The following is a 21103-nucleotide window of genomic DNA, read 5'->3' on the forward strand; positions in this document are numbered from 1 at the left end:
AGCAACATGATGTCCACAAAGATGCAAATGTAAGGTACTTTTTAAAAACTGAACTACATCATTTTTGTGGTTAACTTGTCCTCTCATTGTATGTAATTTTCTCCTTACCACAGTACTTCACTGTAAATTAGGTGCGGTGATTTACTGAAATGTGGAAAATGAAAATACAGTATATGCAAAAAAGAGTCTGTACAATGTAAACTTTTTACATGTTTGACATGTAGCCCCACCATCTTGAACACAGTGGTCATTCCATCTATTCGAGTTTTTTGTATGTGACTAGAGAACGGCTTCATACGTAGTAAACCTTACAGGTTACTCTTAATATAAAGATCACAAAGCTCCTATGGCTTGAAGGAGCTATATCATATCAAGCCTCATTTCCTGAAATGAAGTCAGGCCTCTTACACATTAAAACATACATAAATATGCTCATTTATTCCAGATATTGTCACAATTACATCTGGTCACCAGATAAGTTGTGCAGCCCTCCCATCTCCAGACAGTTGACAATGACAACAACAGCAGCTGGTTGTAAGCTAGCATAATGGCAGCTAATATTTGGCTCGAATGTCCAAGAAATTATCTCTGATAAAGGTGTCCAAATAAGAAAAATGTTAGCTCCACCTCAGACAGTTAACTAACAGTAGCAAACAGCAGCATTTACCAACAAAAAAGTCCAGGATGTCTTCAGCAACTCACCTCAGTTTCACAACTCGTATCAGACTCCCTTCACAACATTTTACAGCCTCCTCCAGAGTAGAGGTAGATACATACTGACAGCTGAGGTAAACAGCAGCCTGAGAGCGTACACTCACTACACATGAACATGTTTGTCCTACAGCAGCCACTGTAGCTAAGATTATCCACGTGTCCCAAAACGTCGGCTGCATCCTTCAGAGTCCGCATTTGAAGGCCGATTACGTCACAGCCAGGCGACGAAGACTGTCCCAATTCGTCGAATCCTTCAAATGCGGCCGACAAATGCATCCTTCATTTCCCCGAATTTGAAGGATGGGTCGGCTGTGTCCCAACTGGGGGTCTGCACGCTTGAACTACGCGTACTACGCGTACTACGTACGGTGCGTACTATATCTGTGTCCCAAAACAACGGCTGCATCCTCCGGAGGCCGCATTTGAAGGCCGATTACGTCACAGCCAGGCGACGAAGGCTGTCCCAATTCGTCGACTCCTTCAAATGCGGCCGACAAATGTGTCCTTCATTTCCCCGAATTTGAAGGATGGGTCGGGTGTGTCCTTCGTGGCCCACCATATCCCAGAATTCATAGCGCGGCCCAGCCAAATTTCAGCTGCCAACAATGGCGGCCGCTACTGAGTTTTAAAATTAATGTTGTTAATCTTTCTGGGTCACAAAATAAACATTTAACATATTTTCACGGTCGAGAATTTATGCAAGTGTCCTGTTATATTTTAGATAGCAAGGAGCAGACGGCCGAGTTTATTAAACTCCACCGACACAGCGGTGACCCAAATCTGAAGGCTAGACCGTCCCATTTCACAGCCTTGCACTTCCGGCCTTCTCAGCCTTCGAAGGCCGGGTCCTACCGAAGGATGCAGCCGACGTTTTGGAACACAGCTGACATCTACTGACATCTAGTGTGGATACGTATTGTACCTTTAAGTGATAGTATGAATTTTTGGAGGCTCTGTAAAAAGGCAGCTTACTTTCCCCAAGTTTTTGTTTTGTTTGTTGTACTTTTTGAATGAGGCTTTTATTTTAGCCCTCAAAAGTAACGCGTGTTTATAATGTAAAGTGAGGAAAAACTGTTTTTTGACTAAAATACACTGAAGTTATTCAGTTCTTCAAATTTCTGACCAATATTTTTAGGTGATTTAAATCCACAATTTCACAAAAGTTACTTTGAAACTTTATTTTAAATCTGGGGACATTACACCCTTAATGACAGGCCGTATTATGGAGTGCTATCTTTATATATTTTATAGCCCAACTCTGTTCTGTGTTAAAATATTTTGAGGAATGCAGACATCATGGTTTGGATCCTTGCATAGTTTCTCCTCTAAAGAAGTTCAGAAATAGTTCACATTCCCAAAAAGGTTTTTGTTGAAACTGCTACAGCTGTGTAACTGTAGGATAAATGATGACACAGAAGTGTTTGAGCTGATTCTGATCTAAGTAGGATATCTCCTTTGAAGCTTTCAGAAGATGCTTTATTATTTTAATAGTCATGGTTACAGATTTCACTCAGATTTCATTATACAGTGCTGCAGTGGTATAACAGGTTAAAGGTAACAGACAGTAGCAGTAACATTTGTGCTGCATGAATGAATACGATTTTGATGAGTCATTTTCCCGGTTTAGCCTTTGCCTGGATGGACCTTTTACGCTGATGCATTTGGGGCCGAGCTGGGGGGAGAGGTTTGTGGCTCTGGCAGGCTCTGTTTCCTAATAAAGAAAGAACTGGGTCTTTAGGAGGAAATCGAGAGCACTCACACTTAAAGGAGCTCAGTGTCTCTGATTTGGCACGTGGGCCAATCACGACAGGAGGACAGGTTTTAGGGATGATGGTGGTCATGGTCCGAGTCAGGACCCTTCCTCTTCTGGACCCCATAGAAGGAGCTGGTGAAGGTTTCTGCTTCTTGTCTGGACTTTTGCTCTCCTGTTCTTTGGACTGTGCCTGTTGCTGACTGTTGGCCTGCCAGCTTTGCATCTTAGACTCCAAGTCTTTCAGAGCCTGGTCAGTGTAGGCCTGCAGTTCAGTGCGCACCCCTGAAATCTGAACTTGAAACTCATCCTTTAAGGCCTTTGTTCTGGCCTCGAGCTTTTCCTCAAACGTTGTACACATCTCCTCCTCCTCCTTCAGACAGATCTCATTTTTGCGCTCATGTTTCAGCACTTGTTTTCCCTCTTCACCACTCGCCTCCTCACCATCAGCTTCGACGCTCACCTGTGCGAGCTCCATTTCTTTGACTTTTTGCACTAGCTCCAGTATGCTGCTCTTTGGGAGTCGCACACCCACTTGTGATCTGATCTGGTGACGTACCTGTTGGAAAACAGACTGCATCTTTCCTTGCGACTCCTTTTCTGCAGGTGCATTGTCCTCCAAACACTTATCATCTGGATTGAGAGAACAGGCATGCTCCTCTGCTGCAGCAGCATTGTTCTGTGGTTGCTCCTGTTGCTCCTGTTGTTCACTGTTCACCAGTATTTCTGGATTTTTCTCAGAGAAAGAATCACTCATTGTTATTTTCAGGCTTGTCCGCCTCCTTTGAACTGAGCTACTATAATAATTCGAGGAGCGCAACTCGGTTGAACAGCACATACTCTACCCCTCCCATGTCACACTATTAAATCATGCAATAGTAGTAGTTGTGTAATGCAGCTACAATTATTTGATCACACGTGTTATGTTCCTTGGTCTGCATGTGTGTCGCTGCATCCCTTGACAACATTAAGCCTCTTGGTAACAGCATGAAAAACAACGATCTTCGGGGACAGCTGGAACACTGAGGGCTGGCTTTGAGTTTCTCATTAGTGATTAGTGAGCCGTTACTGGAAAATAGAGCTTCAACAGATGACTAACAAATCTGCTGTTTGACAGACGATTAGACTAGATATGTTCCTCTGTGAAATACACGAGGATGACATGCATTTAATTATAGTGCTTGTGTGCACGTCTGTGTACTATACACACTCTGAATGTAGCTTTTTTGCATTGACAGGTTGCTCTTTGCTTCTTTGGGCCATTTAGTTGATGTTTAGTGCAGAGAAACCTCAGCTGTGCTGTTTGTGCTCGGGGTCACAGGCTCAACAGCTCATCTGGATGCAGTGCAGGATTTAGGGATAACTGACAGGATCTATCATACATGCACCGCATTTGTAGTTCTTTCAGCAGGATCCTTTAGATTTGATGCAGGATACTTGAATGCGATTGGTTCTGCCTTTAAGAGCTGTTTTGTCTGCTCTTCACACTGAGGCCCGTCGATTTGTATCATATGGAGTCTTTAATCTCATTAAAACATCCTCTATTTTTTCATTATCTTTTCTTTTCTTTTGTGATGAACATTGTCATATAATAAACTTGCACAGTCTGACTCATTCCTATGCAGGTCCCATTTGCTCTGAGATCATTTGCACCTTCTGTGAAAACATTACATGCACCACGACTGAGTTCGGGTCAATTAGATTTTTAATGATAATGAAATAGTTTTAAGATCAGTAGAAAACTGCACGTGAAGGAGGATGATTGATGGGATGGGGGGTTGAGGGTATTTTCAAGCACATGAGGGTTCACTCAGCATAAACCCTTTGAGCCAATGAGAGTTCGGGATGCGTGAGCCTCCTCTTGCCGCTAAACACTAACATATGTTCCTAGGTCCTTCTTGTCCTTAAAAAATGCAGTTGTAATTCAAAACCTGTGTGGACAATTCGTTTTTGTGTTTCCTTTTTTGAAGAATAATGTTTGGATGCAAAAACGCATTCTCATACAGAGCAACTCACAACACAAGCAAAATTACATTTTCTGCACATCTCTGGATGGGTCTAGCCGTCGTCTCTCATACTGAGCAGCATCAGTCAGTGAATAAGGTGATAATGAGTTTTGTTTTTGTTTCTTTTAATGACATCTTTAAAGTTTTGAAGGGATTTTTCCCCCAAGTAATCATTGCATAACAGCAAAAGTGCACAAAGCATCAGCACGCTCTCCTCCTCCAATCTCTCCACCCCATTGGTGGGAGTGGGTTTAAACACTTCCTGCCCGGCTTTTAAATTCAGACGTTCGCCACAGATTTCATTCGGACTGTCAGGTCTCATCACCTCCAGCAAAGATGGTGAGTTGCTCTTCGCTGATGAATCCTCTCAAATGGCTTCTTTCTCCTATCTCAGGTCGCTCTGAGAATTTGTGTTTGCATGGAGATAATATTGGTTATGCCAAAAAAGCAGTTCTTTTTCTGTAAGTAGTAAGTTTTGGTGTGTTACTTTTAATTGCAGACAACATACACAGACAAAGGCGAGAAGGTAAATAACTGATTCGTGTGTGTTGCACTGCAGAGATGATTTAATCATTGACTGCAAGCTGGTTTTGGTATTATTAGATTTTTTTTTAAACTTGCATATGTGACTGATTTTTGTTATTTCTTTTTGTCTTCAGCATGAGCAGGGCAGATTCCTCTGCTTTGATCACTTAACATTCTGGGTTGGAAATGCAAAGCAGGTAAGTTAGTTCCAGCTTTCTACTTTTCTTTTAGCTGTTTTATTGGTCATCCAAAGGGGTGGAGGGAACGCAGCACACAGAACACTCATTTTCCCACCTCCCAGAACCCCTGCTGCACAAACACCATCAAAATTCGTCACCAGGAGATGGCGCTAAAGCCAGTCTGCTGCAAACATGCCCAGTTTCAGCAGACTGTGAATCGGTTCCCTCTTTGCTCACGTTTTTGTTTGTCTCCAACAGGCTGCATCGTATTACTGCAACAAGCTTGGATTTGAGCCTGTGGCTTACCAAGGTTTGGAGACGGGCAGTCGTGAAGTGGTGTCACATGTAGTCAAACAAGGCAAGGTAAAGAGCACTCAGTGCCCGCAGCCCACAAGAGGGGAAATCAGTTTAAAGCACCTAAAAATGTTTTCTTACAATGTGTAGATTTGTTGAGTGATGTTAATTGTAACAAAATACACCTAGACTCAAGTGAAAGCTAAAGATGCACAGAGGCAGGAGTTTAATCATGTCGATGTGTTCACTCTGTATTTCACAGATCATTTACGTGTTCTCATCCGCCCTCAATCCTGGAAACAAAGGTACAGCACTGATAAGGAGCTGGGTTCCTGTAGTGGTCACAATTACTTTTGACTTTAACAGGTTCATTTGTAACATGTCTACACTTCTGTTACATTTTTAGATATATATACTACTATACTATTTTGTGCATTCTTTCTTTTGCCAGACTTTTTGCAGTTCCATGTCTATAAAATATATTTAGACTAGTCTGTGGTAAGAATATCGGCGCCATGACTGACCCCTATGATCAATTTGAATAAGCAAGGAAAGAAGAAATTGTTGAAAACATATTATCTTGATATGCTTTGGTGAAAGTCCCACTCGAAACAATCCCTTTTAGTACACATTCATTATAAATCACAAAAATGTAAAAGAGTTTTAAGAAACCTGTGAATCATATGTTCATTTAAGCTGAAGAAAATGTCTGTTCTTGTCATGTTTTCAGAGATGGGGGATCATTTGGTTAAGCATGGGGACGGAGTGAAGGACATTGCATTTACAGTGGAGGACTGTGACTTTCTCGTGCAGGTAATGGTTCAGCTTTTATTTTACAGATGCATCATGTTAGTAACTGAAAAAGCTATTGCTTCCATAATTAACATTATTTCCCAAACAGAAAGCCCGGGCGCGAGGGGCAGTCATTATAAAGGAACCCTACACTCTGGAGGACAAATATGGTAAAGTCAGGCTGGCTGTGCTGCAAACTGTAAGTGTTGTATATTTATAGTGAATATTTTAGATACCATGATTCAGGGATTTATGAAAAAAGTTGGAAACATCAGAAAATCCAGGATTTTGGATTTGCTTTTGTTTCCTTCAGTATGGTGACACCACTCACACATTTGTGGAGAGGACAGGATACAGTGGATTGTTTCTGCCTGGGTTCCATCCTCCTCTGTTCAAGGACCCCTTACTCGACAAACTGTGAGTAAACAGAAATTATTCCGGATGTGATGTTTTTGTAAACTGATAATGTGTATTTCTGTCTGAATCACAGCTGACTGAATTATTTGTTTGTTTTTCCCCTCCGTGCAGCCCAAGTGGAAACCTGGACTTTATCGATCACGTTGTAGGAAACCAACCAGATGATGAGATGGTTTCAGCAGTGGAATGGTGAGGACTTGCAGCTAGTTCTTGTAGAGAGTGTGAAATAGCAATGTACCATATAAATACAACTAAAAGCCTCTGTGTTGGGACGAAAAAAACTGCAGAAGATGTAGGGAGGCTTGAATATGTCCTAGAATATTTCCTTGTTTTTAGTTGGTTAGGTTTAGAAAAAGATTGTGCTTCGGGTTAAAATATGCCCCGTCAGTTATCCACATCTAAGAGGGTTTGTCGAGCAAAAATCCTCGAAGGCCAACTTTTGCCATGTGTTCTGCAGAAACACAAGCCAGAGGGTGAATGAGGGGCGGAGTTAAAGGGTGTCTGATTCTTACATAACTCAGTTTTTTTGGCATGACTTGGGATCAGCATGACTTTGCATTAAGTGGGCTTTCCACATCTGGATCTTGTTTTGTTTTTTTTGTTTTTTTTACTGCATTGTTGGAAGTAAGGCAGTTCTCTAAATGAGCAAGCTCATTGGTTTAACCTCTGAAGAGGCGTGTTACACTGGCTGGCGGTTTTCAGATGTGAAGAACCAATTTTTTTCTGGCTCATAAAAATGTCAGTCACTGATGTTTTTACAGGCCAAAAATGTAACCCCTCAAATTTAGTTAATGTGGTGTCTGTGGTGTATGAAGCCCAGGGTATCACTATAAATGTAAATTGCATTAATATGTACATTGCTTTTGCAGCTCTGGTTCTTTTAATATAATATATGAGGCTATATTTCTCTCTCTCTCACTCTCTCTCCATATATATATATATATATATATATATATATATAACAAGAAGGCATCGGTGGGCAAGAGACGAAAACAGGGCGTTGTTGGAATGCTACTACGCAAGTAACCCCGGCGGAAGGGGCTACATGAATAGGATGAGGGACCTATGGATTCTTCGATACCCAACATCCACAATGACGGCGAAACAACTAGTAGCTCAGTGTTCCAACATTCGAAAGAAGGGACTGCTCTCACAGCTAGAGATTGACGAGGTACAACACAAATGCTACGGCAAGGAGGAGTCAGGACGCCAGGTCAGGGGGGCGATATCATCACCCCCACCCGAGATTGGGTACATAGCCCCAAGTGCGATAGGAGAAGGATCGTTGAGTGGGAGAGGAACTGACCTGAAAAATAGGATCATGGCCAAGCTTGAAACCTGGATCCCCCGTAGCCGGTTACCAAGATTACGTGAAGTACCCTCAGAAGGTCTGCTAGATGATGTTAATGCAGCACTACGGGCAATACCTACAACCACGATTACCGACACTAACAAGCTGATCTACAATACGGCAGCAGTGATCAGTGAGATGCTTGGCTACAAGTTGAACAGCGACAAGGGGCAGTACCCTCCATGGAGAAGGAGGCTAGAGGGCAAGATCAAAGTAGCACGGAGGGAGGTTAGCCAACTAACGGAGTTGCAGAAAGGTAAGACAAATAAGGTGCCTAAGAAATACAGCAAGCTGTCCATACCTGAGGCCTTGGAAACTGCCAAGCAAAGACTCACAGCCTTGGCCAGCCGCTTGAGGAGGTACACCAGAGAGATAGAAGGCAGGAGAATAAACCAGCTGTTCTCCACAGAACCAGCAAAGGTGTACTCTCAGTGGCAAGGGAACAATAAGAGAACAGCACCACCAAGGCTGGAGACGGAGCAATACTGGAAGAGCATATGGGAGAAGGATGCAACCCATAACGGCAATGCTCAGTGGCTAGAGGATCTGAGGGCAGACCACAGCGACCTCCCTGAACAGGGTCCAGTAACCATCACAGTGGCAGATATCCAAGAAAGGGTCTCCAGTATGAAGAGTTGGACAGCACCAGGGCCCGACATGGTTCACGCCTACTGGCTGAAGAAGCTGACTGCACTCCACGAGCGTCTGGCAGCACAAATGAACCAGCTGCTAGTTAACGAGAGACACCCGGAATGGCTAACTGAAGGCCGGACGGTCCTGATCCCCAAGGACCCCAAGAAGGGACCGGTCCCCTCCAACTACCGACCAATAACCTGCCTCAGTACTACATGGAAGCTCCTGTCAGGCATCATATCGGCTAAGATGAACAGGCACATGGGTCAATACATGAGCAGGACACAGAAAGGAATTGGCAAGAATACCAGAGGCGCAAAACACCAGCTACTGGTAGACAGAACAATCAGCCGAGACTGCAAGACCAGACTGACCAACCTGTGCACTGCCTGGATTGATTACAAGAAGGCCTATGACTCAATGCCCCACAGCTGGATACTGGAATGCCTAGAATTGTACAAGATCAATGGGACCCTAAGAGCCTTCATCAGGAACTCAATGGGGATGTGGCGTACAACACTAGAGGCCAACTCCAAGCCCATAGCACAAGTCACCATCAAGTGCGGGATCTACCAAGGAGATGCTCTGTCCCCACTGCTGTTCTGCATAGGCCTGAACCCCCTCAGTGAGATCATTAACAAGACTGGCTACGGATACCGACTACGGAACGGAGCAGTTGTCAGCCACCTCCTGTACATGGATGACATCAAGCTGTATGCCAAGAGTGAACGAGACATCGATTCACTGATCCACACTACCAGGCTATACAGCAATGACATTGGAATGTCGTTCGGACTGGAGAAGTGTAGCCGGATGGTAACAAAGAGAGGGAAGGTAGTCAGAACTGAGGGGATTGAACTACCAGAAGGCAACATTGCAGACATAGAGGACAGTTACAAGTACTTGGGGATCCCGCAGGCAAATGGGAACCATGAAGAGGCCGCTAGAAAAGCTGCAACCACCAAGTACCTGCAGAGGGTCAGGCAAGTCCTGAGGAGTCAGCTGAATGGTAAGAACAAGATCCGGGCCATCAACACGTACGCCCTACCCGTGATCAGGTACCCTGCTGGGGTAATAGGCTGGCCAAAGGAGGAGATAGAAGCCACTGACATAAAGACAAGAAAGCTCCTTACCATGCATGGAGGGTTTCACCCCAAGTCCAGCACCCTGAGGCTGTACGCTAAGCGGAAGGAAGGGGGCCGGGGACTGGTGAGTGTCAGCACCACAGTCCAGGATGAGACAACGAACATCCAAGAATACATTGGGAAGATGGCCCCAACTGACCGAGTGCTCAGTGAATACCTCAGGCAGCAGAAACCCAAGAAAGAGGAGGGAGACGAGGAACCATCATGGAAGGACAGGCCCCTGCACGGTATGTACCACCGGCAGATAGAGGAGGTGGCTGATATCCAGAAATCCTACCAGTGGCTGGACAAAGCTGGACTGAAAGACAGCACAGAGGCACTAATCATGGCAGCACAAGAACAAGCTCTGAGCACAAGATCCATAGAGGCTGGGGTCTATCACACCAGGCAAGACCCCAGGTGCAGGCTGTGTAAAGATGCCCCAGAGACAATCCAGCACATAGCAGCAGGGTGCAAGATGCTAGCAGGCAAGGCATACATGGAACGCCATAACCAAGTGGCCGGCATAGTGTACAGGAACATCTGTGCCGAGTATAACCTGGAAGTCCCGAGGTCAAAATGGGAGATGCCCCCAAGGGTGGTGGAGAATGACCGAGCTAAGATCCTGTGGGACTTCCAGATACAGACGGACAAAATGGTGGTGGCTAACCAACCGGACATAGTGGTGGTAGACAAACAGAAGAAGACGGCCGTAGTGATCGATGTAGCGGTTCCGAATGACAGCAATATCAGGAAGAAGGAACACGAGAAGCTGGAGAAATACCAAGGGCTCAGAGAAGAGCTCGAGAGGATGTGGAGGGTGAAGGTAACGGTGGTCCCCGTGGTAATCGGAGCACTAGGTGCGGTGACTCCCAAGCTAGGCGAGTGGCTCCAGCAGATCCCGGGAATAACATCGGAGATCTCTGTCCAGAAGAGCGCAGTCCTGGGAACAGCTAAGATACTGCGCAGGACCCTCAAGCTCCCAGGCCTCTGGTAGAGGACCCGAGCTTGAAGGATAAACCGCCCGCAGGGGCGTGCTGGGTGTTTATATATATATAAAAAACACCCAGCATATATATATATATGTGTGTGTGTGTGTGTGTGTGTATTTTCTTTTGTTTGCCATGTGAAGAAACGTGTTTCTTTACTGTGCATATGACACTATGAGAGCAACTTCAAGAGTATTTGTGCCACAGTGGCTCCTAATCTGTGTTTCTTCATTTAACAGGTATCAGAGAAACCTTCTCTTTCACCGCTTCTGGTCCGTGGACGACAAGCAGCTTCAGACAGAATTCAGCGCCCTGCGCTCAATCGTCGTGGCAAACTACGAGGAGACCGTGAAAATGCCCATCAATGAGCCTGCGATGGGGAAGAGAAAGTCTCAAATCCAGGCATGTTGCTTACAGTTTATCTACTTTAATTAAACATCTGGGTTACCAGATTAAAACCAGAGTTGAAGTATTCAAATGAACAAACATTAACCATGTGGTATGTGGACTAATAAGAACATTATTGACTTACAGGAATATGTGGAGTACTATGGAGGTCCAGGAGTGCAGCATATCGCCATGAACACTTCAGATATCATTACTACAGTATGGCAACTAAAACACCCTGCTTACCTCTGCAACAGGCTGAGTTATAACAGCAGCTTAACTGTAATGTTAATTACCTTGTTTGCAGATCCGTAACCTGAAGGAGCGCGGGATGGAGTTCATGTCTGTGCCTGAGACCTACTACGACCAGCTGAGAGAGAAGCTGAAACACTCAAAGGTCAAAATCTCAGAGGACCTTGATGTCCTGCAGGTCAGAGCTAAAACCCTAAATTAACAAAGCTGAAAGAGTGATGATTTGTGATCCTTACGTAGCCAAACACAGTGGCCTTTTTTAAATCGTAGAACATGTTGACTCAGTTCACTCTAATCATATTTTTTTAAAGACTAAAGGTGCATAAAACACATTTTGTCTTCATAATTAACCAAAAAAATCCCTTCAAATTGACAAAATATTGTTTTATGTCCTCACCGTTACCCAGGAACTAAAGATCTTGGTGGACTACGATGACAATGGCTACCTACTTCAAATCTTCACTAAGCCGGTCCAGGATCGCCCCACTGTGTTCTTGGAAGTCATTCAGAGACACAATCACCAGGTGAGGGCACCACTGGCTAAACAAGCAGTGGAAATGTACTCTACAGTATATTTAACATGTTATTAAACAAAAAAAACATGTTCTCATCCACAGGGCTTTGGTGCAGGAAACTTCAAGTCTCTTTTTGAGGCTATTGAAGCAGACCAGCACGCTAGAGGCAATCTGACTGTTCTGACAACAAATGGAGATTTAAACAAGATGTGAACTGGGTGATGCATTAATTTAGGGGTTCAGAAAACATGCTATATCCATCAACTTAGTATAAAACGAATGCTTTAATAAACATCCTTATGCCTGAAAATGTCTCATCTTCAGAGAAATACACAAAGCACGTATACTTATGGTTTTCCTTATTTTTTTATGTGTTGCATGTTTGTTTTTTGGTTTTGTTTTTTTTTACATTTAATTGTTCATTTTATGTCTTTATCATTTTTCCTGATGCTTGCAAAAATGACATGAGTACAACATCCACTTTAAATCACAATGCAGTGCTTCCAGTTTGTATAAAACATCAACAGGAAAACCATTTTTATTAACACAAGCTTGACTCAAGCAAAACGTTATCCGAGCTCTCATAAATGAAAACATTTAACTATACACTTTGTTAACTTTTAGACGGCGAGGTCAACAGAAGTTGGAGATTTAGCATGAAGTCTAGAATGTGATTTTCCCCTCCTGTTTAAAAGAGACCACTCTTGGTTTTTGTTAGTTTTTCTCATAAACTGTGATAACTCTCTGTGAGTCCCAAGTGTTTGTTCCGGTCCTGATTTATATATTGTTTATGGCAGCTTAGTATTAAACCATTATTCACTGAGTACCACATGTCTGCAGTTCTTTCATGAGCTCTTCTACGGCTTCCAAAATGCTGAATAGTTGCTGAACAGTATTAAAAATTGCTTTTTGATACCTCTGGTTTAGGTTGCCACTTTTTCTCTTTACCTAATCAGGCCACTTAACAGGTGATTAGTTCAAGGAGCCTCTGCAGCCGTCTGCCCCACACAAACAAGGGATCTTTGTTTCCTCAATAGGAAACTTGTAGTCATATGTAATCTCTTCATTGATGTTTATAGGCTGGCGGGAGTATATGACTATCTTCTTCTGAGACTCCACTGTGATGATCTTTGCGTAGCAGTTAGGCTGTAAGACAAAAATAAATAAATAAACCCCACAAACCTTTTAATGGGAATACTTTATGTGGAATCACTTTCATCTCTAACCACAGCACCGCTGGTTTTTACTCACATTGCAGCTGTGGTTGATAAACCTGGCTAAGTTCCCACATTTGGTAGCATCAATGATGGTGTCCTGATCCACCCGAAACAAATAGCTGCTTCCAATGCCCTCCTCCTCGTATCTCTGCTCCCTCATGTCAGCAATGACCTGAGGAGAAAGAAAACAGATGTGGCTTTCCATCTATGCGAGGGTTGTTTATCACAGTTACTCTACACGCATGGATGGAAACCACCCAGCACGACCCGAGGCCCCCAGTGGACCGGTGGACTAATTTAGAGAAACAATCAGGGGAAAAGGGGTTTGTTTAAAAGTGCATGTTAGTTTGCATCAGAATTACCTGTCGGATGATTTGGCCCACATACTCAATCACCATCTCGTCTGCAGCAATAGGCTCCATGGCAAACAGGCCCCACTCGTGGATGTAACTCCTGCTGAAACGAATCCTCTTCCTTCGGAACTGACAGACGATATAGCACGGGTTTGGACTGTCGCTCAAATGAGACAGTGCTGTGCAAAAATCTCGAGTCACCCTCATTACTCTATATTTTGCTTTGTGAATTTGAAAGCTAATGAATAGTAAAGTCAATTTTTTATTTGGATACTGGCTGGTTTTTCAGTCACTTTCAGTACAATCCTTGTGCTTGACCATTTTCAGAGGATTTTTTTTATTTGTTTGGTTTAAATTGTATTTTAGGCACTTTGTTGCCATCGGTTCTACAGCCATCAGTAGAGTGCAAAAGAAGAAGCTGCACCTTATTTAAAGTTAAACTATTTAAAACTGATGAAAGAAGAAACAGGAAAAAATCCAACAAGAACCTGACACGGGACCTAAAAGATTCAGTTGATCCTGTTTTTCAGTGTGCTCATCTTTCCATATATGTTTGCATATGTTTCAATAAATCTCTGCACCTATTTCCCATATTCCCAGCAAAATATAAAGAAAGGAGAAGTGGCTCAAGACTTAACAAAGTTAAAAAACATACAATAAGTGTGAAATTATTTCTTTCTTTTTTTAGAGTGCAGAACTAATGTTCTGATTTCTTGTCTGCCCAAATAAAAACCTAACGGTAAACTCAGTTTTAGACTCCACTGTAGACTTCTTTCAAACTGGGCTTTTACAGTAGTCTGCTGATTGTCACTAACTTCCTGCTAACCTTGAGTTGGTTGAACTTGACCAGGTCACTGTCACAGCTGAAAGAGGACAGCAGCCGGCGCTGTTCACACCTGAAGTCAGACCCAGCTCGCAGTGAAGTGGGTTGCTGGGCTGGAATGCACGTTCCCTGATGAAAAATGTCTCAACATTAAATAGATAAATATTAAACTGGACACAGAAATCCTCACCTTCTGTCCTCCTTTAATACCTGAGCGCTTGTAGACGGAAGCTCCGCAGCCAGCCGCGTGTTGTGCAGATACCTCATTTTATCCTTCCTGCTGATTTTGTAAAAACCTTCACTTCGAGCAGAGCCTGTTCTGTGGTGCGGCTGCCAGGATCTGTGCTCCTCATTCTTCTCTGTAAGGACCTTAGTCAGTGAGCAGCAGTTAAGGATGTGAACAGCAGAGTAATATGCAAAGAGCAGCTTCATCAGAAAAAACAAAACAAAAAAACATTCTAAGTATGACTTAAAAACAACTTAACTGTTTCCCACAATATAAAGAATCATTTCAACATAAAACACTGTCTGTAAGGATATGAGGATGAGGCATCCAGAGGGTGTCACTGAGCCACCCACAGCCATTATCCTGCACCTGCAGCCTTTCATAGGTGCACTGCAGAAACCTTACATCTTCTTCATCCAAGCCGTCCTTCCAAATGCTATGAAGGATTTTCCTCTCTTCGTAGGGTGAACGCCACCTGTGAGGATGACGTTGAGAGAACAACGGACTGATTCTTTTAAGTGATCTCTCCCAGTGACGGGCCCGCCTTCTCTTCTTCAGCCTCCTCCATCGGTTTAGCCTCAGTAAGATTTTCTCTTTGTCCAACAGCTCAGGCATGTTCTCCAGTCCCTGTAGAGGCTTTGCTCTCACACCTGAACGGATCTGGACATCCCTTCCATCAACGCTGTCACATGAAGAGTCAGAGACGCTGAATGGCGAGGACACTGTGATGGGGGAAACTCTGAAAATATTATTACATGACAGAGGCACTGACGTTGCCGCCACCTTGGATTTCCTTTTGTGGACTATTGATCTTCTGGGCAGGATAATGTCTCTTCCTGGAGTCTTTGGGGCTGTGATGTATGGACTGCTGGGCAAGAGTGGGATAAGTGGTGGGCTGCTAAGGGGCGGGCTCACTGTGCTAAATTCTAAATCTGCGGTCCCTCTTCCAGGTGTTGCAGGAGCTCTGCCTGAGCTACAATGAGTCCACATACCTCTTTCATCTCTGCCAGGAGTCTTAGGCATCTCCTGGCATAATGGGTATGATGCCATGAGGAGATCAGAGGGAGGCTGAGCGAGTCCATCGCTTGCTGGGGAGAGGACTTCCTCTGAATTCTCACTTTCCAGTCCTGCCACTATTCCCTTGCCTGGTGTTGGTGGTCGTTCCTCCTCCTCTGCAGCAGGAGATGATGGTCTGCTTTTTAAAAGGATGTCAGGGTCACTGTCCACCAAACGGCCAGTAGGAGTGGGAGGCCTCAGGCTTTTTATGTTCTCTGGAGACTCCACTGTCCAATCAGGGCTTTCCATCTCCATATCAAGGCATGGCTCCACTGCTATACAGATTAACAAGGAATTTTCATACATAATTATTTGAAAACCTGATACACAACTTACTCTTGTGTAGTTCTGTTAATTTGTAGCACACTGGAAATTCAGGGAGTATTACAAGATATTTTTACATGAGTGACAATTAAACCACTTTTGATTAACCTGATGACACTAACTTAACAGATCTATTGCTTTACAAGGACATGTAACCTGATAGTCCTAGAGGTGATGGGGGCAGCAGGTCCTGGGGGTCGCTGGTATGGAGCTCCATCATAGCATCGAAGTCGCAGTTGTCTTCGTGGCACGATGTGTACTGGTCCTCCTCCGTTTCCTGCCTTGGGAACAGTTCTGACCAGCCCTGCTGGTCCAGATCCAGCTGAGCACCAGGGGTCAGTGGGGCTGAGGGGGTAAGAGGGGGCTCGTGCTCCACTGAGTCCTCATCTGATGATATAACTATACACTCTTCACTCCCGGCGTCCTCGCTGTCCTCCTCGGCGTCTTCACCTTCAGTGGTAAGGTCAGACAACGTGTCCTCAAAGCCCACCGAGGAGAGCGAATCTGAAGTTTCGCAGTCCGACGTGTGCTCGCTATCCTCTGAAAAAACCTCTACATTTGAAAAAGAAGCCACACTGTTCAATGTTAAGATATGTGATTTTTAATGAGTGTTCAGTGTTGTATGAGATTTTAACATACCGCTGTCTAAGCACTGCTCTCCGTCACATCGATCCTCCATCGGACTATTTTCTTCCGCAGTATGATTACTGCCATCATCATCTTCTTCGTCATCACCATGAGCATCTCTGTCAGACTAATCAGAGCACCAGTTATGTAATGCTGTCTCCAGAAGTTTAAACTTTTTAGTTAAAATTTTAATTTTAAGACTAACAACTGAAAAAGTAAAGGCACCAGACTAAAATATTGACCTCACGGCATTTTTCTCAATTTCTTATTTGCTATTTCTTTTTTCTTTTCTGTCTCTTCATTTACCAGGATGTGCGGCTCATCCTCATCCAGCACAAAAGCCTTCACTTTGTCTGGTATCGCTTCTTCATCTTGAAGTATCTTATCTTCTTCCCCAGCATCACCATCATCATCATCATCACTGTCCAGATCCAGTGGTCTTGCGTGTCTGCGTTTGCCTCTCTCAGACGCCACTCTCACTATGTCGTCCCCTTTCTTCACCTCTAATGCAACAAGTTAGAATCAGTTAAAGCGACAGTCTGGCACAGAAAGTTAATACACACTGAAATTTGAATTAATCGCACTGACCAGAATGATTGAGAGCAGAACCGGAGTCATTTCCTGTCTCGTCTGATCTTTTCCTTTTTACCTGCGTGGAAATTTCTTTATTTAGGCATCACTTGGCAGTCAAAACCAGCTGTGTTTCAAAAATCTCTCCAAAACAGATTACCTTGAAGGATGGCAGTGGTGGTTTTCTGCTCTGCCCACCAATGTTACTGAGGGGATTTAGGAATTTGTTCCTGTCTTCCACTCTTGCCGCTCCACATTTCAGAGGAGACTCTTGTATCTTAAATGAATCAACTGAGTTATAAGACCCACTGGCTCCAAACAACTACTCCCATTAAAAGACATGCAAAATGTTTTGTTAATGTGCCCACTATAAGAGACAATAAAGTATGTGAAAAAGGTTTTACCTTTGCCTTCTTCTCCTGACACTCCCACCAGTCTTCAAATGCCTTGAAAGCGACCCCTTCAATCATTCTACGTGTAATGTCCTTCTTTATGATTGACTTCAGTTCATCCATGAGGATATCTAAAACTTTTTCTGTCGTGATCTTGTGGGGATTTGCCTGCACAGGTGGGTAGAGTGGTGGTGGCACAAAGGGGTTAAACCTTGGAAAAGGAGGTGCAGGCCAGAGAGGTGGAGGAGGAGGAGGAGGGAATGGCAACGGTGGACCGCCATGCCTTGGAGGATTCCCCTTATCCAAAGGACACCCTGGCTGTATGGGTAAAGGGAACATGTGCACAGGAGGTGGAACAGAGGGTGGCGCTATCAAAGGTGGAGGGGGTCTCAGGAAAGTTGGTGGAGGAGGAATTGGAGTACGAGGTGGAATGGGGGGAGGAGGAATGTGGATGGCAGCTTTGTGGCCCAGAGGTGGCATCCATCCTGGAGGAGGGATCGGGATGGTGCCATCTGGCAGGCGAGGTGGAACAGGTGGAAGAGAGGGGGGAAATCGAGGAATGGGGAAAAGGAAAGGGGGTGCTGAGGGTTGGGGGAATCCAGCTGTAACAGTTGGGAGAGCTTTCAGGGTAAGTTGCTGAGTGGTGGAACTGGAAGAACAACCGGATGGAGGATCGGGCAGAGAGAGGTCTTCTGCTGGTGTCACAGCTTCAAACTGTCTGTTATTTGAGGATTTCTTCTCCTGATGTGCTGCACAGTGTTCCTGAATAAGACAGAAACAATAATAATTTGAGTGGCTGATTAATATCACACCATTAACATTTTTACATAGTAACAATAGGGTAAATTCTACCTTTATTATCACTGCAATATATCCAGATAGATTACCTTTGGGCCTGACGATGGCTGGACCCTCTCTGGATCTTCTTCATTGTTTATGTGTGTTAAGTTTTCTGAATAAGCAACATCAGACGGACAGGGAGACTGGGAACTTCTTGTAAGAAATGAAACAGCTCGAGTAGTTTCGTCCTCCTCATTTTCATCCACAGCATCATTGTGGGAGTACTGGTGGCCACTTGTGGGGGATTCACAAGACAGTGGGGTACAAAACTGTGAGTCATCCGAGGAAGAGACCTTAAGAGGTGAGCCAGGTGAAGCCGGGCTCTCTTGAGAGGATGGATCGGTCTCAGAGGTCTTTCCATGAAAGCATAAGGGGTCAGTGATCTGGCTGTTTATCAGCAAACTTTCAATTCGGGAGTCTAGACTTGAAACAGCTGCCTCTGGCTGGTGGTTATCAAATGGAGAAGCTGTTCTAGTTTGCAGGTCAGCTGAGAGATCAACAGTCAGGATGTCGCGAGAGTTGCCATTCAGAGGTGAAGATGCATAACTTGTGTTAACCACATCTTCAGTCTCCTGAAAAGGGGAGGTGAGACTAAAGGGAGCCTCGTCACTATTGTTAGAAGAGGTTTGTGCACTGGGACTCCACAATGCAAGCTGCTGGCTGCTAGTTTGTGTTTTGGTTAAGAGGGGATGTGGTGGCTGTGGCTGGAACTGCTTCAGAATGATGCTAACATTTGAGACGTGGCTAAGTCCCCTGTGCTGTCGTCTACGATGGCAAAGCTCTTGTCTTAAAGGTTTGTGAACACTATAGGCAGAGGGTTCCCCTTGGAGGACGGGAGTCGCCTGAAGACTGGAATAGCAAGAGTCGTGGGAGGAGAGAGGAGTCGCAGGCAAGCAGGGAGTCCGGGGGGTTCCCTGAGAACGTGGTGTAAGCCCAAAGCTGCAAGGTGTGTCTTGACAAATACTGGAGTAGGCTGTGTCCAGAGAGAGGGGCGTAGCAATGCTGGTGGGGCTGCAGACATTTCCCAGCTGCTGTGTGGCCGAGCTTCCCTGCAAGATGTTGATAATGAAGTAAAAAAAAGGGGAAAACAATTAACAAATACATTCATATTTAACAGCTGTAATACAAATATTAAAGATAAAATCTTTTCATGGGTCAAATCATTATGAGCAGCTTTTAATAAATTTAAATGTTCACCAGCAAACTGTCAACTAAGCCCTGAAGAGCCCGTTCGCTGCTGCCCACCGGCAACGTCCAAGGCGTATACAGCCCACTTAACAAGAGCTGGAGATATCGAGCTCTATTTTCCCCTGAGGAGGAGCACATTCTAGTTAATCAGCATATTCAACACTTACATTTACACCTCAGCACACACACAGAGAAAAAGTAAAGTTTACCCTTTGGATCAAGTTCCACATGAATAATATTTCCCATCACTGATGTCTCATGCAGGTGCTGGACAGCGTCTCTTGCAGCCCTTACTGTATCAAATGTGACCTTTGCGATACCTAAATGCTTCTTGTTTGGGGGATTGTAAAATATCTCCACTTCTTCCATGTTCCCATATTTTTTGCACATATCAGTCAAGAAAGTCTCATTCACGTTGTCGTTGAGCTTAGAAAATGTCACTTCTTTTGGAGGAACGGGAGCCACGTACCACTCATCAATCTGGAGACACACGGGAAAACAAGAAATGGGCTATTAGTTGTTTTTAAAGCACGATTATTTAAAATAGGATGTCTGTATTATTACAGTCGTTTTAACAGTTACCTTAAATTTGGGAACCACGAAGTCAGTCTTGATACACCTGCTCCACAGGCGGCAGATGCGCGGATCCCTGACTGTGATCACAGGAAGTAGACCTAGGTCCTCAACCTGGCAGAGAAGACCCTCGTTATCATTATTATTATAATAGATATAATACATGTGCTGACATCACCTATGTGGAGAGGCGGACAGGTGCTCACCGGCAGGTTAAAGTATTGTCCATCATAACGGTACACTTTGTACAGCCCGTTCGTCAGCGCAGGATCTATAACCAGCTTGAAACTTCTCCAGTGTAGAGGCTGTCTCTCGCTCTCAGTACTTTGTTTTTCGCTTTCCATTACATTCGTCAAAACCTTAAAAAAAACCCCAAACAAACAACAACAGTTACTTCCAGTTTGCTCGTTTTGTGCCACACTGTCAGCTAGCTACATTGCTGCTCCGCGAGAGGTTAACACACCCCAACAGGTGATGGAGAGCATCACCTGTAACCTTATCCTCGGGAAAAAAGATAACAGGTGGTGGTAGGAAACACAGAAATACTCAAAGGTTAGTCTCACAAAAGATTTGTTTCTTTAAATCTTGCTTACCTGTGCCAAAGTTGTATCCTTTGAAGGAGCAACATTGTGGAAAAACAGCTGGGATTTATTTTTCTGTGTTTTCACGGATCGTCGCTAAGGTTGGATAATGATCCATCCGCCAGTCGACGGAGAGGAAAAAATAGATCCTGAACAAGGCGGAAGAACACCTAAGGTGGGTTAACAGGTGAGGTGTATATATAGGCACCTTTGGGACCTTTATTAGACATTAATAATCCAAAGACTGGTCGAATATTTGTGTTAAGCTTGTGACTGAGTAAAATACAATTTACATACTAAACATAGGTTATGGCCACATGCTGGTAGCCTGCAATAAAATAAAAGGCAGTTGCTATGTTTGATATTATACAGTACATGGATCAGTACGGTAAAAATGAAAAAAAT

The 21103-nt window shown here is 44.1% G+C and overlaps 2 protein-coding genes across 3 annotated transcripts; one reads left to right on the forward strand and one right to left on the reverse strand.

Moving 5' to 3' along the window:
* The first annotated feature begins 958 nt into the window (after positions 1-958).
* Positions 959-12754, forward strand: hpdb (4-hydroxyphenylpyruvate dioxygenase b). Of its 2 annotated transcripts, none has more exons than XM_086313732.1 (14): positions 959-1082; positions 4970-4996; positions 5130-5192; positions 5433-5537; positions 5731-5773; positions 6199-6281; positions 6370-6459; positions 6574-6677; positions 6789-6866; positions 11014-11176; positions 11309-11380; positions 11469-11591; positions 11821-11937; positions 12031-12754. In XM_086313732.1, the coding sequence occupies exons 1-14, from the start codon at positions 972-974 to the stop codon at positions 12139-12141; spliced, it is 1290 nt and encodes a 429-aa protein (XP_086169858.1). In that variant the 5' UTR covers positions 959-971; the 3' UTR covers positions 12142-12754. The 2 variants fall into 2 exon arrangements, with proteins under 2 accessions (XP_086169858.1, XP_086169859.1); XM_086313733.1 differs by lacking the exon at positions 959-1082 and adding an exon at positions 4703-4809.
* On the reverse strand, positions 12149-20788 carry LOC147317084 (histone-lysine N-methyltransferase SETD1B-A-like). Its single transcript, XM_086313722.1, has 18 exons — positions 20711-20788; positions 20324-20476; positions 20127-20231; positions 19754-20024; positions 19554-19666; positions 18404-19405; positions 17529-18278; positions 17285-17401; positions 17143-17203; positions 16861-17057; positions 16567-16681; positions 16084-16479; positions 14862-15878; positions 14532-14698; positions 14325-14450; positions 13508-13627; positions 13180-13317; positions 12149-13074 (listed from the first exon to the last, which is right to left on the reverse strand). The coding sequence occupies exons 2-18, from the start codon at positions 20459-20461 to the stop codon at positions 12901-12903; spliced, it is 5007 nt and encodes a 1668-aa protein (XP_086169848.1). The 5' UTR covers positions 20462-20476; positions 20711-20788; the 3' UTR covers positions 12149-12900.
* Positions 20789-21103: the final 315 nt, after the last annotated feature.

The sequence above is a fragment of the Aulonocara sp. 'chitande type north' Nkhata Bay genome, linkage group LG12 (genome assembly GCF_057382095.1).
Source record: "Aulonocara sp. 'chitande type north' Nkhata Bay isolate Kocher_YH1m ecotype deep benthic linkage group LG12, A_spYH_male_GT1.1, whole genome shotgun sequence".
Lineage (NCBI taxonomy): Eukaryota > Metazoa > Chordata > Actinopteri > Cichliformes > Cichlidae > Aulonocara > Aulonocara sp. 'chitande type north' Nkhata Bay.

What these genes read in the sequence shown, in the direction of transcription:
- hpdb (XM_086313732.1), top strand. Translation starts at nt 972, where the DNA reads ATGCGGCCGACAAATGCATCCTTCATTTCCCCGAATTTGAAGGATGGG. An exon ending in CTTCAGATATCATTACTACA is followed by an intron (nt 11,381 to 11,468) that starts GTATGGCAACTA and finishes CCTTGTTTGCAG; the next exon opens with ATCCGTAACCTGAAGGAGCG. An exon ending in AGGACCTTGATGTCCTGCAG is followed by an intron (nt 11,592 to 11,820) that starts GTCAGAGCTAAA and finishes ACCGTTACCCAG; the next exon opens with GAACTAAAGATCTTGGTGGA.
- LOC147317084 (XM_086313722.1), bottom strand. Translation starts at nt 20,461, where the DNA reads ATGGAAAGCGAAAAACAAAGTACTGAGAGCGAGAGACAGCCTCTACAC. An exon ending in TGTGGAACTTGATCCAAAGG is followed by an intron (nt 19,667 to 19,753) that starts GTAAACTTTACT and finishes GCTCCTCCTCAG; the next exon opens with GGGAAAATAGAGCTCGATAT. An exon ending in GTCAGGAGAAGAAGGCAAAG is followed by an intron (nt 17,402 to 17,528) that starts GTAAAACCTTTT and finishes GATTCATTTAAG; the next exon opens with ATACAAGAGTCTCCTCTGAA.